This window comes from Narcine bancroftii, chromosome 3 (assembly GCF_036971445.1).
Source record: "Narcine bancroftii isolate sNarBan1 chromosome 3, sNarBan1.hap1, whole genome shotgun sequence".
Taxonomy (NCBI): Eukaryota; Metazoa; Chordata; class Chondrichthyes; order Torpediniformes; family Narcinidae; genus Narcine; species Narcine bancroftii.
The window spans coordinates 212,828,825-212,844,765 of record NC_091471.1 but is presented as its reverse complement, the minus strand read 5'-3'; the positions used below and the strand labels follow the sequence as shown (position 1 = coordinate 212,844,765).

The window sequence follows — 15,941 nt, the reverse complement described above, 5'->3', positions numbered from 1 at the left end:
TATTCTGTTGATCTGAGAAGCAGATCAACAGCAATTTGTATTAGCCCTGTTTATGTCTCTCTTAATTGATTTCTTATGTGGACCCTCAATTTATAGTCTGTTTTAAAGTTGTGTTTTAAATCCTTGCAGTTCCTTATGACATGCTGTGATAAAAATGTGGGTCAATATTTTAGTCAAAGGTGATTTAATGTCAACTTGCCATGAGTTAAGCGTAGCTTTGCCACAGTGGGGCTGTTCCTGAAGTTGCTTGTGGCAACATTGGGGTCATGGAGACTCATAGCATGGAAACAGGCCCTTCAGCCCAACTTGCCCACGCTGACCAAAATGTCCCACCCACACTTATCCCACATACCTGCACTTGGCCCATGTCCCTCAAACCCATCTTATCCATTTATCTGTCCAATTTGTTTCTTAAACATTGCAGTAGTACCTGCCTCAACCCATTCTGGCAGCCCATTCCATACACCCATCATCTTCTCTGTAAAAGAAAAGTTGCCTCAGGTCCCTAGGGCACCTACCTCTGTGATCACAGGAAATGTCACAGTTCCTCTCTCACCACTATTTAGGTCCCCAAACAGTCCTTCCAAGTGAAACAACATGTCTCTTTGAATCTACAGTGGTCATCCGGTGCTCCCCTTGTGGCCATCTTGTGGAAAGACTGGTCGCGGACTGGGAGATCATTTCGTTGAGCACCTTCGCTCTCTTCACTGTAATAAAGGGAGCCTCCCCGTGGCCAACCATTTAAATTCCACACCCCATTCCCACTCCTACATGTCTGCCCATGGCCTCATGCACTGCCAAACTGAAGCCACCTGCAATTTGGAGGAACATCTAATATTCCATCTAGGCACCAGATAGCATTAACCGACTTCTCCAATTTCCATTACACTCCTCCCCCCCTCTCTCTCTTTCCTTATTCCTTTAGTTCTCAAACCCCTTCCCTTTCCATTCAGAGCTAGCCCCCTCCCTTTATCCTTTCTCAGCTTTTTACTCCTGCTCTCCCACCTATATCGACTTATGGACTCTTGCCTGTGGGCCTGTGCTGCTTCCCTCTGCCCCTTCTTCCCTCCGCACCAACCTTTTTAATTCAGGAACCTACCTGCTTTTTGCTCATACTTTGACGAAGGACTCAGGCCAAAAACATTGACTATATCCTTTTGCCATGTGTCCTGCTGAGTTTCTCCAACACTTTTGTGTATCACCCTTCAATCACAGCACCTGCAGACTTTCCTGTATAACAGGGTAGACAGCATATGGGTTCTATGGAGGATGAGTAAAAGGGACCACATTGGAGCTGTTGAGTGAGTGCAGGGTTGTGGAATGAGGGATTAGAAATATTCATGGATAACTTGGTAAGCAGTGCTCTGTCCTTTATTTTGCCCACACTCATGGTGTCTCATTCACCTTCTTATCGTGGCTGGGAATGCCTCCTGTCGGCACCATTTATGTGTTTTTGTCATGGAAGAGGGAGAATGTCCTTATCACATTAAAAGCATGTAGGATCGTGTGGAGTTGTGATAAGGTGGGTGGGAGAGGAAGTTTCACCATTGAAAGATTTGTTCCCTGAGATGGGGATGGGTGTGAGTCTTGGAATGTAATCCTTCAAAGTGCAGTGGAAGAAGAAAATTTGAATATTTTTAAGATCCACACCTGATAAGCAAGGTGACCCCAAGGTAAGCAAGCAAATGCCGTGAAGGCACAATCTGATCAGTTATGATCTTATTGAATAGTGCAAAAGACTTGAGGGGCCCAAACTCATGCATTCATGTGTTTGTATTTGGTATATGGGAATAAATGTAAAATCAAAATTGGAGATTAAGTGGTTGTTTTAATGTTACCTTTTTCTGAAATAGGCATTGCTTTGGTTTCTTTGATCATTCCATTATTATTTGGAATTTTTATAACAAGGAAGTGGCCAAACCTATCAAAAATCCTTCTGAAGGTAAGTTAATACATTTTTTATGTTTTCAAAATGTAATAACTCTCAGAGTAATTTAGCAATCAATATTCATTGCTATAAAGTTTTTTAAAAATCATTTCTTGCATCAATGATATATAAATACAAAGGTTCTCCATCCACTAAAATAATGATTCAATGTACATTTTCTACATTATTCCTCACCTTTCCTTTTGTTCCTGCCTGCTAAACTCTGAAGCTCAGTCCATCTCCTGACAAGATCAATTGTTTGATTCCATTTCCCTGAGGTTTTGCCTCAACTGCCCCTTATCAATGAAATAATTTATTGCTGAACTAAGAGCTTCAGAAGAATTTTGTAAGATTATTTACAATATCTTCTGCACAATCGCAAGAGGCCAGAGTTAGGGGAACAGGGCTATCGCAAAGGGAATTAACCTAGAAGCCTGGAAATGTGAGCTCACAAAAACAGAGCAGATACGGGATGTTCAGCTTGCTCCATGGATCCACTTCTTGATTATGATCTTCGACCTCGACAGAATTTTCTTGCTCCATCCTCAAATTTCTTGATTTTTTTAATATCAAGGAATCTCACTCAGCCAAGTTTTCAGTCTCCACATCCCACTGCAGGGTCGGTGCCATAACAAGTGTTAAATGGGTGTGTTGGGGGGGGGGGGAGGCACAGTCCAACATTCGTAAAGCCGCTCAGCAGTGGAGGGTGGGGGGGCTGGGTGCTGGTGGATGCTGTTACCTACCTGCCAAGCGAATGTTAATATCCTCCGTCCCTCCGATGTAGCAGCCGAGAGTATTGGTTTTATTGTGTGCATCAGGCTGGATACTAGTGACGCTTGACGTATCCTACTAATGCGGACGGGGGCAGATGGAGAATCACTAGCATGCATCAAAATAGATGCTTGACATATGATACTGATGCAGGCAGGGGTGGGTCTGACCACGAGCGATGGCTGCAAGCTTACAGAGGGTACAGGTACAACACCTCACTTGGGCAGGGCAATGTCCACGATTGTCTCCTTTGGCACTGAGCCTATCCCTCTATAATTCAGACCAACAGCTCTAGGTTCTTTCATATTTATTGTCAGAGTACACCAATGACATCACATACAACCCTGAGATTCTTTTTTCTTTGGGTGCAGCAGAATTACCACTAATTAGTAGTGCAAAACATAAACTGCACACAGCGTAAAATGTAAACAATCAAAAGAACTATAAACAAATAACAAATGTAAACAAATTGACTATGCAATACAGAGAGAATAAAAAGAAAAGCAATAAATGAGTCCTTGTTGTTGAGGAGTCTGATGGTGGAGAGGTAGCAGCTGTTCCTGAACTGGGTGGTGTGAGTCTTGTGGCACCTAGACCTCTCTCCTAATGGCAGCAGCATGAACAGAGCATATACTGGGTGGTGTGGGTCCTTCAAGCTGCTCTCTGACGGCAGTGTTCCCTGTAGATGCACTCAATAGTGGGAAAGTTTTACCTGTGAAGTCCTGGGCTGTATCCACTACCTTTTAGATGGCTTTACACTCAGGTATTAATGTTCCCATACCATACCACGATGCAGCTGATCAGCACGTTTTCCACCACACCTCTATAGAAATTTACCAGGGTTTCTGATGTCATACCAAACCTATGCAAACTCCTAAGGAAGTAGAGGCACTGACGTGCTTTCTTCAAGATGCCATTAGTGTTGGGTCCAGGAAAGATCCTGTGAGATAGTGACTCCCAAGAAAAATTTTCTCACCCTCTCCACCTCTGATCCCCCAATGATCACTGGATTGTAACCTCTGGCTTTTCCTTTCTGAAGTCAACCATCAGTTTCATCCTGTATGCTGACTCATGCCCTTCCTTTATACAACCCACTACTGTGGTATCGTTGGCAAATTTATAGATGGTGCTATTGTCATACCGAGCTACAGTCGTAAGTGTAAAGTGAATAGAGCAGGGGGCTAAGAACAGAGCCCTGTGGTGCTCTGGTACTGATGGAGTTTGTAGAGGAGATGTTCTTACACATCCTCACTAATTGTGGTCTGGAGGTGAGAAAATCCAGGATTGAAAAATAGTTAATTTCAAACCAATGATCTTAGTTTATCCCAAAAAAGCTATTAAAGGATTAGGTATAAGATTTGCATTAAGAACTAAAGGTAAGTTACTAAAGATATCTTCCCAAAATTTGGAAAAAAAGGAACAAGACCTAAACATATGCAATAAAGTACCTTCTTCAGTCTTACGTCAATCACAAGTCAAAGAAATATTAGGATAAAAGTTAGCCAATTGAACTTTTAGATGTACTACCTTAAATTGTAGACGTGAATGATGGGCACATAAAGAGGAGGAATTTATCATTTTTAAGATAGAACCTCATGTAGTAACCAAGAATGAGAGGTGAAGCACCTCACTCTTATCTGCATTAAATTCCATCTGTCATTTTGCAGCCCATTTTCCAAGCTGGTCCAGACCCAATACAAGCTTTGAAAGCTTTCCTCACTGTCCACTACACCTCTAGCCTTTATGTCGTCTGCAAACTTACTGATCCAATTTACTACAATATCATCCAAATAATTGATATAGATGACAAACAACAAAGGACCCAGCACCCATCTGTGGGGCACATCGTGAGTCACTTTGGGAGCTGCAGAAAATATTTGCAGAATATTTGTCCCCCAAGATGGAATCAGAGAGATCGAAAAGGAAAAGTGTTGCCAGAGATGAATTTAAGGTCAGGTTAGTAGGAAAGTGAATGAAGTTGACAGGTGCAGGAGGCAGCACCTATGTCATCATTAATGCATCACTGGCACAATTCTGAGGGTCAACACATTCTATTTGGGAAACAGTAGACGGAAGACTATAGAGCTGATTCTGAAACACTTTCTCACATTTCGCCTCAAATCTATAAAGTTCCCCCTTGCAGCAGTTAACATTTAGGAGCGACCATATATACTTGTGTAAAAGTCAAATTTTGGAGACCAATTTTTGATAATAAATTTGGGGTTGACTATTACATAGATACTACTTTTGAGAGGCTGAAATTCATACTTACAATCCAAAATACCATACCAGTAGCAGAAGTCCAAATGATCTTTAAATGAATAAAGAACAAAAACACAATGAATTAAAGTAGTAATAATAAAGACCCTGCCCATCAAGACACACGTCCTACCACAGGGGAGGTTGGAACCGTGGTAAGTATCTGCATCGTCAGAGGCATCGGGAGCTCCAGTCTGTAGGTAGCCGGGACCACGTGGGAAATCCACGTTTGAGGTGTCAGGAGCTCCGATGGGTGGGCAGCCAGGGCTGAGGCAAGAGTTCACGACCCAGGTGTCGGGAGCTCCAACCTGTGGGTGGCTAGGGCCAAGGCGAGAGACTCCGGTTCGACTTTTACGCAAGATATATGGAAAATTCCATATTTCTTGGCCAAAAATGCGGGGCCGACTTTTACATGTGATCGACTTTTACACGACTATACTTGTTTTTTTATTTGACATACCGCCCTCTCATCGACCCTTTAGGTCCACGAGCCCATGCCACCCAATTACACTGATTGACCTACAACCCCCAGTACATTTTAAAGGGTAGGAGGAAAACCCGTGCAGACATGGGGAGAATGTACAGACTCCTTACAGATTTGAACCCAGGTCCTAATTGCACAAGATTTGAACCTTGGTCCCAATTGCTGGCGCTGTAGCAACATTGTGCTAACCGCTAAGCTAACCATGCTGCCCCAAATAATATGTTTAATAGTCTTTGAATGTTAAGAAGAACCTGATGTTGTTATTTTCAGAAGTATTCTTTATATCTTGATTTCTTTTTTTTGCTCTCTCTCATCTGGTTTGTCCTGAATTCTGTTACTCCAGACTCACTTTCCCCTCTCTGCTCAATGGCTTCCACACAGTGAGCTGCAGATCTCAATGACCTTTCTCATTCTCTGTGCTATAGAATTAGTGCTCCTGTCAGATAACATAATGCCTCAACATAAAGAACAAATTTGTTCTACTTCTACACAGGCTGGAGCAACTGTTGGTTCAGTATTATTTTTGATCATCTCGGTGACAACCTCAGTGCTGTACAGAGGGCCATGGAATGCTGACCCTTCATTGCTCATTATTGGAGCAATCAACCCTTTGATTGGTTATGCTGCAGGATTTATCTTTGCTGTGATTTTCCAGCAATCGTGGAAGAGGTAAGTCAAACCATTTCTGTGTTTTGAGTCATTCTGTCCACGTTCTCCTGAGATCAGATAAATTTTTAAATTTTAAATTTAAATGTAATTTTTTTTAAAATTTAAATTTAGACATGCATTAGAGTAACAGGCCCTTCTGCCAAGCCTGTGCTGCTCAATGACATCCAATTGCCTTACAACCCCAGTGCATTTTGAGAGGAAACCAGAGCACTCGGAGGAAACCCACACAAAAGCAAACTCATTACACACATCATCTGTAGCATGACAATTTATTGTCATGTAATAAAACAGAAATGTAATATTACACTCTTGTGCGCTAAGGTAGCAGCAAGCAAGCACAAACTCAGAAAGGACTGTACAACAGGCTTTATTCCAGTAAAGGTCTGAACACCAGTTCATCCCCGTGTGACTGGCTCAAGAGGGGCTGGTCAGACGGAGTCAGCCCCTTAGGTAGTCTTCCTGCAGGCACAGAGATCGCCCCCTGCAGTAGGCTGGTGGTCATATCACCACATACACAAAATTGCCTTTCATCTCCCATAAAGCAAAGATTAGCCATTGGTGTTAGCATTGCCCAGCACCCCTTATAGTCAGAAAAAGTGAAGCAAAAAAGAGTTCCCCAGAATTGCTGTGTTCCTGAATTTGCCCACTCCCCCCACCACCTCCCCCCCCCCACCCCACTCCCACAGCCTTTGCAGTTGCACAAGACTCAAGTTCAGGGGTGTCAAACTCAAATTCACGGAGGGCCAAAATTAAAAACTTGGACTAAGTCGAGGGCCGAACTAAATATTTATTGAAAATTTTCAACAACATCTGCATGTTTTCTCTTCTTTCAACATATGTAATGTTAAACTTTAGGATATAACTTTAGGAGGATAATGTTACAGGTCAGGAGTAGGTAGCTCAAGTTCACCCTTTGCTTGACCTGAGGGAAACCTATTTGGTCCCTGTGGAGATGTAGTCAGCATTCACAGGCTGTGTCCATTTTGGCCTGCATCAGGACTCAGCATTTCCTGCTCACTCCTCAGGCTCTAGGCCTCTATTCACCCTCGACCCACCATCCCTCTACCTGACCAGTCCTTTACCCAACCTCTACTCACCCCTCACTCCACTCGCTCTGCCTCTACCCATCCCATCCTATACACGCCCCTCTACTGCTTCTCCCCTCAACCTGTTCCTCCCTCTACCCGTCTCTCACACTCTAATCACCCCTCCCCTACTCGCCCTGCCCCTCCCCTTTTACCTCTTCCCTATCCACCCCTCCTTCTACTCATCCCTCCCTCTAACTGCCCCTCGACCTCCATAACTTCCTCTGCCCATTACTCCTCACCTACACCCTCTGCCCACCCCTGCTTACCCACCCACTCAGGCCCAGCGCGCTGCCGATCAGCCTTTGCGGAACAGCGGGGGCCGTGCGCAGCCTGCCATGTCCGTCGCGCCGACAGGAAATCACAGGCGCTCGCCAATCCGCCGCACCGCTCGACAGGTGGGAGAAGTGACAGGTTGTGCGGGGAGCCTTCCAACTGGCTTGCCGGCTGATGACATCGACAGACTTCTCGTGTTACAATTTTGTTTTCCCCGTTCTCAAAGTTTGCACGGTTAACCTGCAACACTCTTGTTCCCTCCGCGTCCCGTGGATCTGATGCCCGGGTGTTGTTAGGATTCCCAGCAGAAGGTTTGTGGAACTTTACCATTCTGGATTCCTTTTTGAGAATATTCTGGCCATCTTTTAAGAGGGGTGGTTTTAGGGGGGAGGGGATAGTTAGGGGGTGGGGAAGGATGTGCAATGAAGGGGGAGGATGGTGGGGGTGACATTACCAAAAAACAGCATCGGCTCTTGCTGCAGGGCGGGCCACCTCTAATACATTTTTGAAATGATCTTGCGGACCAAATATAATTATATCGCGGGCCAAATTTGGCCCGCGGGCCAGAGTTTGACATGTGTGCTCTAGTTCATCATGGGTTGTCTGACCTAGTCCTTGTTAAATACCTCTGGGCCAGAGAATTCGAGTGCTTCACCACCTTCTGTAAGAAGAAGTTCCTACACACCTCAGTTTTAAGTGACTACCCCTAAACTTGAAGCCATGCCCTCTGTTTGAGATTCTGCCATCTACCGTCTACCCTTTCACTCAGAACTCTGCTCCCTCCAAACTGGGGACCATTCCTGACGAAGGGGTTTCTGGCTGGAAACATACACTGTCTTTTGCCTCTACACAGATTCTGGCTGACCTACTGAGTTATTCCAGTGCACTCTGTCTGTGTTGCTCCACTTTTCCAACATCTACAGACCTCTTATTTACTTCGATGACATCAGCCTGGAATCAGGAAGGAGAACAAGCAGAGAATTCTGTTAATTCTCCACCTGTTGCAATGGACATTTAGGAGAGCCTCTGAGCAAATTGTTTACCCAGACAGTTAATGTACAAGGAGCTCTGTGCAATAACTTCTTTTTCAATCTTTTTATTGGTTTTTGAGAAAATAATACTATCAAATACATATGATAAAAAGTTCAGATTGAAGCATATTAAAATGACAGATAGCAAACAACGGTAAACAAGATGCATATGATCCATGTTGTCGATTAAAAAAAAAGGTAAGGAAAAGAAAAAAAACCTATAACTAATGTGATTTCTATATAATTCCAACCTATTATCTGAGTGATTTCAGGCGTCAACTACTAATTTCAATATTAATGGTTCAAAAATATTGAAGTAAAAGAAAAAAGATTTTTTAAAATAAAGAACAAAATTAATTGATCTATAAATTTTGTAAATAATTGAAAAATGAACCCCAGAGAGAGAAAAAAATTAATACTTGTTTTAGTCATTGAACACCTAATTTTCTCTAGAGAGAGGGATGCCATCAAATCCAATAACCGTTGAGTGTGCGTGGGAGGGAGAACATCTTTCCACCACAGCAGAATTAACCTCCTAGCAACCAGGGAAGCAAAGACAACCACATGGGATTGAGATGGAGTCAAAATCAAATCCATGGGTCCACTCACTCCAAAATCAACAGTAAAAAGGCTCAGCGAGAGATTGCTATCAAGAATTAAAAATAGTGTAGTAAATACCTCTTTCCTGCAGTTACAGAGGGAGGGACGTCGCCAGAACACATGATATAAAGTACCTTCCTGAGTTGTACATTTAGAGGATATATTGGGGTCAAATTTAGCTCATTGAACGTTGGAATTATGGGCTCTATGGACAACTTTAAACTGTAATAAAGAATGTCCAATACAGAGAGAGGATGAATGTACATTTCTCAATATAGAATCCCATGTATCTTCAGCAAACAGTTGCTGAAAGTCATGTTCCCAAACTTTCTTAACCTTAGTTAAGGAACTATCACTTGATCTTAAAAGTAGTTCATAAAGGGCTGAAAGCAGTCCTTTCTGATTAGGTCTAAAATTATATACTTCCCACATAAGATTAAAATCTGAGTCTTGGGGAAACCTCAATGCTAATGAATTTAAGAAGTGAAAAAAAATGACGATTAAGTCATTTAAATTTGGCGGATAATTGCTCAAAGAGCCAAAGTTTTGGTCTGTATACAAGTCCAAGAAATGTCGAATCCCCACCTTGATCATTGAATATATCCAATGTCATGGACCAAGAGTAAAAAAAAGGAATACTTAAAATAGGACGAATTAATAAAAATTTGTGATAACCAAAGTGTTTCTAAATTGGAACCAAATATGCAAAGTATCTAACTACCAAATTATCAGTTAGTTTGGAGAGCGATAAAGGCAAATGTGCTTCAAGTATTGAGAAAAGGGAATGTCTTTTAATGGATTTAATCTGTAGGTCAATCCATCCTGAGGCACTGAATATTCATTATGATATATCCAAATAATTATATATCTAATATTTGCGGCCCTGTAATAATATCTCAGATTAGGTAATGCCAAGCCCCCATTTATCTCAGTATTTTGAAGGATTTTTTTTCCATATAAAAGAGGAAATAAGTAAATCTCATGAATCAAAAAATACATAGGAGTGTAATGTGCGTCGAAAGAACCAAAGACTTGTTGATCCAAACCAAGGCTTTTATGAACTAAAAGACTGGAGCGTATCACAAGTATGTCGACCAGTCCAGAATGACTTGGACTGGCTAGGAGCAATCCTTTAAGACCTGCCAGTAGGTGTGGCTACACTCTCAGCCAATCACAGTAATCCTACACTACCATCTGTTTATATGTTTTGTTTTGCTTCATAGGTGTCGCACCATAGCTTTTGAAACAGGGACACAAAATGGTCATCTTTGTACAACAATTCTACTGCTAGCCTTCAAGTCAGGAAAGCGCAAGTCAATGTTTGCATACCCATTCATATACATTCTCTTTCAAATATTTCATGGACTCATATTTATTGCAGGTAGGTGGATTAATTGCGAAATGTAAGAAATGCCTGGAAACGTTTGTCACTACTTTAGCAAGTGGTTCATGACCAGTAGCAGGATTTTGTTGACAGGATTCAAACATCAGGTGGGGTGGGTGTGGGGGTTCATGAAAATAAGACCATCAGATGTAGGAGCAGAAATAGGCTATTCAGCCCACCAAGTCTGCCCCGCCACTTAATCATGAGCTGATCCATTTTCCCTCTCAGACCCACTGCCCAGCCTTCTCCCCATGACCTCTGATGCCCTGGCTGATTAAGAACCTATCAGTCTCTAAGATGAGGTTTGATCATTTACCTCAGCACTAATTTATTGCACGATCTTTTGATTCTGCACGTTGCCCATCACTTTCAAATGTATTTCTCCTTGGGTGGAGAATTCCAACCCTTTGGTGTCTTGCAATCCTTGCTTTAAATAGGCAAGCCCTTATTTTGAGTGAATTAAGAGTTTGATTTATTAGTTGCCCTGGTTAAAATGTGTATACACACACACACACACACACACACACACACACACACACACACACACACACACACACACACACACACACACACACACACACACACACACACACACACACACACACGGACATGGGCACACACACCCATCTAGCTTCACTGTCCAGAATTTTTATGGTGTGACTGTGAATATTTATTTATCCATTTATTCGTTATATTGATGATCTCTTTCCACACAGGAGTGATGAATGTATGCTATTTAGCTGATGTACCTTACACACTTGTTTGACTGCAGAAGTAGGAACTTAAGTGTATACGTAAATTGTACTTGTGTGTCTGACAATAACTCAATATCATGATCTGTATTGTGAATAGAACTAAGAAAGTCTTTTTGACTGAAATCAGTATTGTCATGAACATGTCATGAAATTTGTTATTTTGTGGCAGCATTCCGGGAGCAGATATTGCTATAAATGGCATTTTTTTAAAAATCAGTGCAAAAGAAAAGTGAGGTCATGTCTGTGGTTCATCATCCATTCAGGAATCTGATGGCAGAGGGGAAGAAGCTGTCCTTGTGCCGCTGGCTGTTCATCTTCAGGCTCCTGTACCTCCTTCCTGATGGTAGCAGTGTGAAGAGGACATAGTCTGGGGGGTGGAGGGTCCTTGAGGATAGAGGCTGCTTTCTTGATATCAACAATTAACATCAATACTTAGGTAGTCAGGAATGTAATCCTTAGAGCTGATTAATGGAGGAAATTCAAAGGAGAAGTTCTGAGAGCGCAGAGCCGGTATGTCTCCATGAGGATTAAAAGAAAGGTTAGAAACTGTAGGGAGCCTTGGTTTTCAAAAGATGTTGGGAACTTGGTTTGGAGGAAGAGGCATGTGTACAACAGGTAAAAGCAGAAAGTTTTTGATAAGGTTCCCCATAAGAGGTTAGTAAAAAAGGTGGAAGCATTAGGTATTAATGATGAAGTAGTGAGGTGGATTCAACAGTGGTTGGATGGGAGATTCCAGAGAGTAGTGGTGGAAAATTGTTTGTTGAATTGAAGGCTGGTGTTGAGTGGAGTGCCTCAGGAATCGGTACTGGGTCCACTGCTGTTTGTCATATATATTTTAATGTTCTCGATGATAGGGTGGCAAATTGGATTAGTACATTTGCAGATGATCCAAAGATTGGCAGTGTTGTGGATAGTGAGGACAATTATTAAAGCTTATAGGACGGTTAGAAAATTGGGCTGAAAGATGGCAGATGGAGTTTAATACTGATAAATGTGAGGTGCCACATTTTGGTAGGACTAATCAAAGTAGGACATACACGTCAAATGGTAGACAATTGAGGAGTGCAGTGGAAAAAAGGGATTTAGGAGTCATGGCACATTATTCTCTGAAGGTTGAATCACATATGGATAAGGTGGTGAAGAAAGCATTTAGTATGTTGGCTTTCATAAATCAGAGTATAGAATACAGGAGTTGGGACGATATGTTGAACTTGTGTAAGGCATTGGTGAGGCCAAATTTGGAATATTGTGTGCAGTTTTGGCCACTGAATTACAGGAAGGATATAAACAGTATAGAGAGAATGCAGAGGAGATTTACGAAAATGCTGCCGGTGTTTCAGGGTTTGAGATACAGGGAACGATTGAGGGGGCTGGGACTTTATTCTCTGGAGCGTAGAAGGTTGAGGGGTGATTTGATCAAGGCATTCAAAATTATAAAGGAGGCAGATAGAATCAATGTGGATAGGCTTTTACCACTGAGAGTGGGGGAGATTCAAACAAGAGGGCATGGATTGAGAGTAAAAGGGGAAAAGTTTAAGGAAAACAGACGGAGGAATTTCTTCACGCAGAGGGTGGTGGTGGAGATTGATGTTAATATTCAAAGATAGGCATATGGATGGGAGAGGTGTGGAGGGTTGTTGCCCAAATGCAGGTCAATGAGACTAGGTAGGAGAAGATATTCGGTATGGAAGAGTAGAGCCAAACTGGCCTGTTTCTGTGCTGTAAATGTTTATTTGGTTATAAGAGCATTGTCCTATTTGTAATAATTATTCCACATTTTAATAATAGTTAACTTTTTGAAAGGATGTTATTTTCCTGGTGATTTAGTGCTGCAATATATGGTTTATTTTTGTTTGCAACCAGTCTTTCAGATCTACAAAAGATGCTGGAAATGGGGACATGGCGTGACGGCATAGGGAGAAGACGTGGGAAGACATCTCCCCCGGCAGAACTATTCAAAGCCCATATAAAAGTTTTTTTTAAATGTTTTAAAGACTGTTGATTATATTGTTGAAGTATTTTACAAACAGCTATGAGAAAGACTAATGCTCAACCGGCAAAGAAAACAGCTACTAAACAGTTAACAATTAATGAAGAATCTTGGCCTATCTTGCAAACATATTCAAGGGTAGGCCTGTGGTGAGGCAGACTTTCAAGCTTAAGTCTGACCCTCATTATTCATATCCAACCTTGCTTGCTGATTTGGCTAAACAAATGGAAAATTTGGCATTCAAGTGAGTCAAAGATTTTCAGTTATGAAGGAACAATTTGCTGAAATAAAAGGAGAAATATCTTCCATTAAAATGGATGTGGTAAAATGTCTGAAAGCAGAGGATAAGGTCCAAGATACATTTAAGAAGATAGAAGACTATTGATTTTAAAGATGATGTGGACTTATGTAAAGAAAGGTTGGGACAGATGGAGGGTTCATTCACCGGTTGGGAGATTCAGAGAAGTGATTTGTTAAAGAAAATTGATGTTTTTGAGAATCAGAGTTGGAGAAATAATGTTAAAATTGTTGGTCTTCTGGAAGATTTTGAAGGTCTGAATCCGGTTCAGTTTTTTCAGAAGTGGATCCCTGACGTCTTGGGAACAGCATATTTCCTGAATGGTCTGGAATGAGATAGAGCTCATCAAGCAATAAAAAGGAAGCCGCTCCCTGGTTAAGCTCCATGTTCCGTTTTGATTCAATGTCTGCATTATCAGGACAGAGAATTGATTTTAAGACTTACTGTACAGAATGCTAGAAGTAATCAGAGTCCTTTACTTGTTAAGAATGAGTATTTTTTTAATGCTGATTTGAGCCAAGCTGTAATTAAACATAGTAAAGAATTTAATTCAGGTAAAACTGTTCTGTGGAAGAAGGGATATAAGTTTGCTTTTCGTTATCCTGCTGTGCTTAAAGTTTCTTAAGGAGATTATCAGACTCATTTTTTAAATGATACTGCTGAAGCCCTGACATTTGCTAATTCTTTCCCTGATAATAAGCAGGGGCAAGGTCAAGAAAGGTTCCATCAACAGCTTGTTTTGGTTACAAAAGGGAAGCAAGAGATGGAAACTCAGCAGTTGATTGATATTGGAATTGATGATGATCAGGTTAACCAAAGTTTGGAAGAAGTATATCATACTTCAGGGAATAAAGTCCTAACCTATTTAACCTTTCCTGTAACTCAGTTACTGAAGTCCGGGCAACATCCTAGTGAATCTTCTCTGCACTCTTTCTATATCATTCCTGTAGTTAGGTGACCAAAACTGCACACAATACTCCAAATTTGGCCTCATCAATGTCTTATACAACTTTACCATAACATCGCAATTCCTATACCCAATATTTGATTTATGAAGGCCAAAATGCCAAAAACTCTCTTCACAACCCTATTCACTTTTAGGGAATTATGTATCTGTATTTCCCAGATCCCTCTGTTTTATCACACTCCTCAGTGCCCTATCATTCACCGTGCACGTCCTTTCTTGGTTTGTCCTTCCAAAATGCAACACCTCACACTTGTCTGCATTAAATTCGGTCTGCCATTTTTCAGTCCATTTTTCCAGCTGGTCTAGATCCCTCTGCAAACTTTGAAAACTGTCCACAACACCTCCAATCTTTGTGTCCTTCACGACCTCAACTACTGCAAGCCTGAGGTGACCAAATGCAAACAATATTCCTGATCACCGATGTGACAATCTTCCTCATCTATTCTGTGTCCAATCATTGTCTATTTCTTGCCCTTTGCCTGGCGTAGTTGTCCTCCAGATTTCTCAGTGAATCATTTTCTAACTCCTTTTTCTCTGCTATTCTATCTGTGCTGGTGATGTAGTTGGGTTATCCCTTGATTCTGTGTTAAATAAATCAGCCACTCCAAATCCGCCAACCTCTCCAACCCATCATACCCAATAGAAACATAGGATTCCAGCCATTGGATTTAGTAGCGCCGCATCAGCAGACAGATTCAGAGATGAGTGAAAAACTGTGGTCATCAGATTAATTCTTACAGTCATATGACATGAAAATTGGTCTTTTGGCACACTAAATCCATGCCAATCTTCAAGCAGCTATTTACACTACACCCAGTTTATTCTCTCCACATTCCAAACAAATTCCACCTCCCTCACCAAACCTTACCCCTCGTACACAGATGGCAGTTTGCATTGACCAATTAACGTGCTGATCCTCATATCATTGGGGTGTGGAAGGAAGCTGAAGTACCCAGAAGAACCCCACATGGACATTAGGGTCACATACACACTCCATACAGACTGAACTGGAGATCAGGATTGAACACGAGTCACTGGAGATGTGGGGTGGCAGCTCGGACAGCTGCTCCACTGAATGAAGATCCAGCATTGCAGGGTTCTGCAAAGATTTCCATCCTCTGACTTGTGCTGCAGCAGCAATGATTAGGAAGCCAGTGTTTTTCCTTTTTCACTCATGGACACTTACCTTCCCTCAGTCTCAGAATCAAGAACGTGTGTCACGAAATTCATTGCTTTTGGCAGCATTATTCTGCATTACAGAACCATAAATGTATGATATTTTAAAAATAAATAAATTAATGCAGAAGAAGAAAGAAATAAGTGTGGTGATGTCTGTGGCTCATTGTCCTTTCGGGAATCTGATGGTGGAGGGTGTTGGGGGCTCGTCCTCCTTCCTCATGGTCGCAGTTTGAAGAGAGCATGGTGGTGGGGATCCTTGATAGTAG

The 15,941-nt window shown here is 41.8% G+C and overlaps 1 protein-coding gene across 1 annotated transcript in view; it reads left to right on the top strand.

Moving 5' to 3' along the window:
- The window catches only part of LOC138756372 (sodium-dependent organic anion transporter-like), a 30,430-nt gene extending 16,498 nt beyond the window's left edge, over window positions 1–13,932 (top strand). Inside the window, exons 3-6 of the mRNA XM_069922880.1 lie at window positions 1,854–1,942; window positions 5,935–6,110; window positions 10,326–10,483; window positions 13,105–13,932. Of these exons, the coding sequence (XP_069778981.1) occupies window positions 1,854–1,942; window positions 5,935–6,110; window positions 10,326–10,483; window positions 13,105–13,157 (476 nt within the window). The 3' untranslated portion in view covers window positions 13,158–13,932. The remainder of the gene's footprint in view (window positions 1–1,853; window positions 1,943–5,934; window positions 6,111–10,325; window positions 10,484–13,104) is intronic.
- The last annotated feature ends 2,009 nt before the right edge of the window (window positions 13,933–15,941 follow it).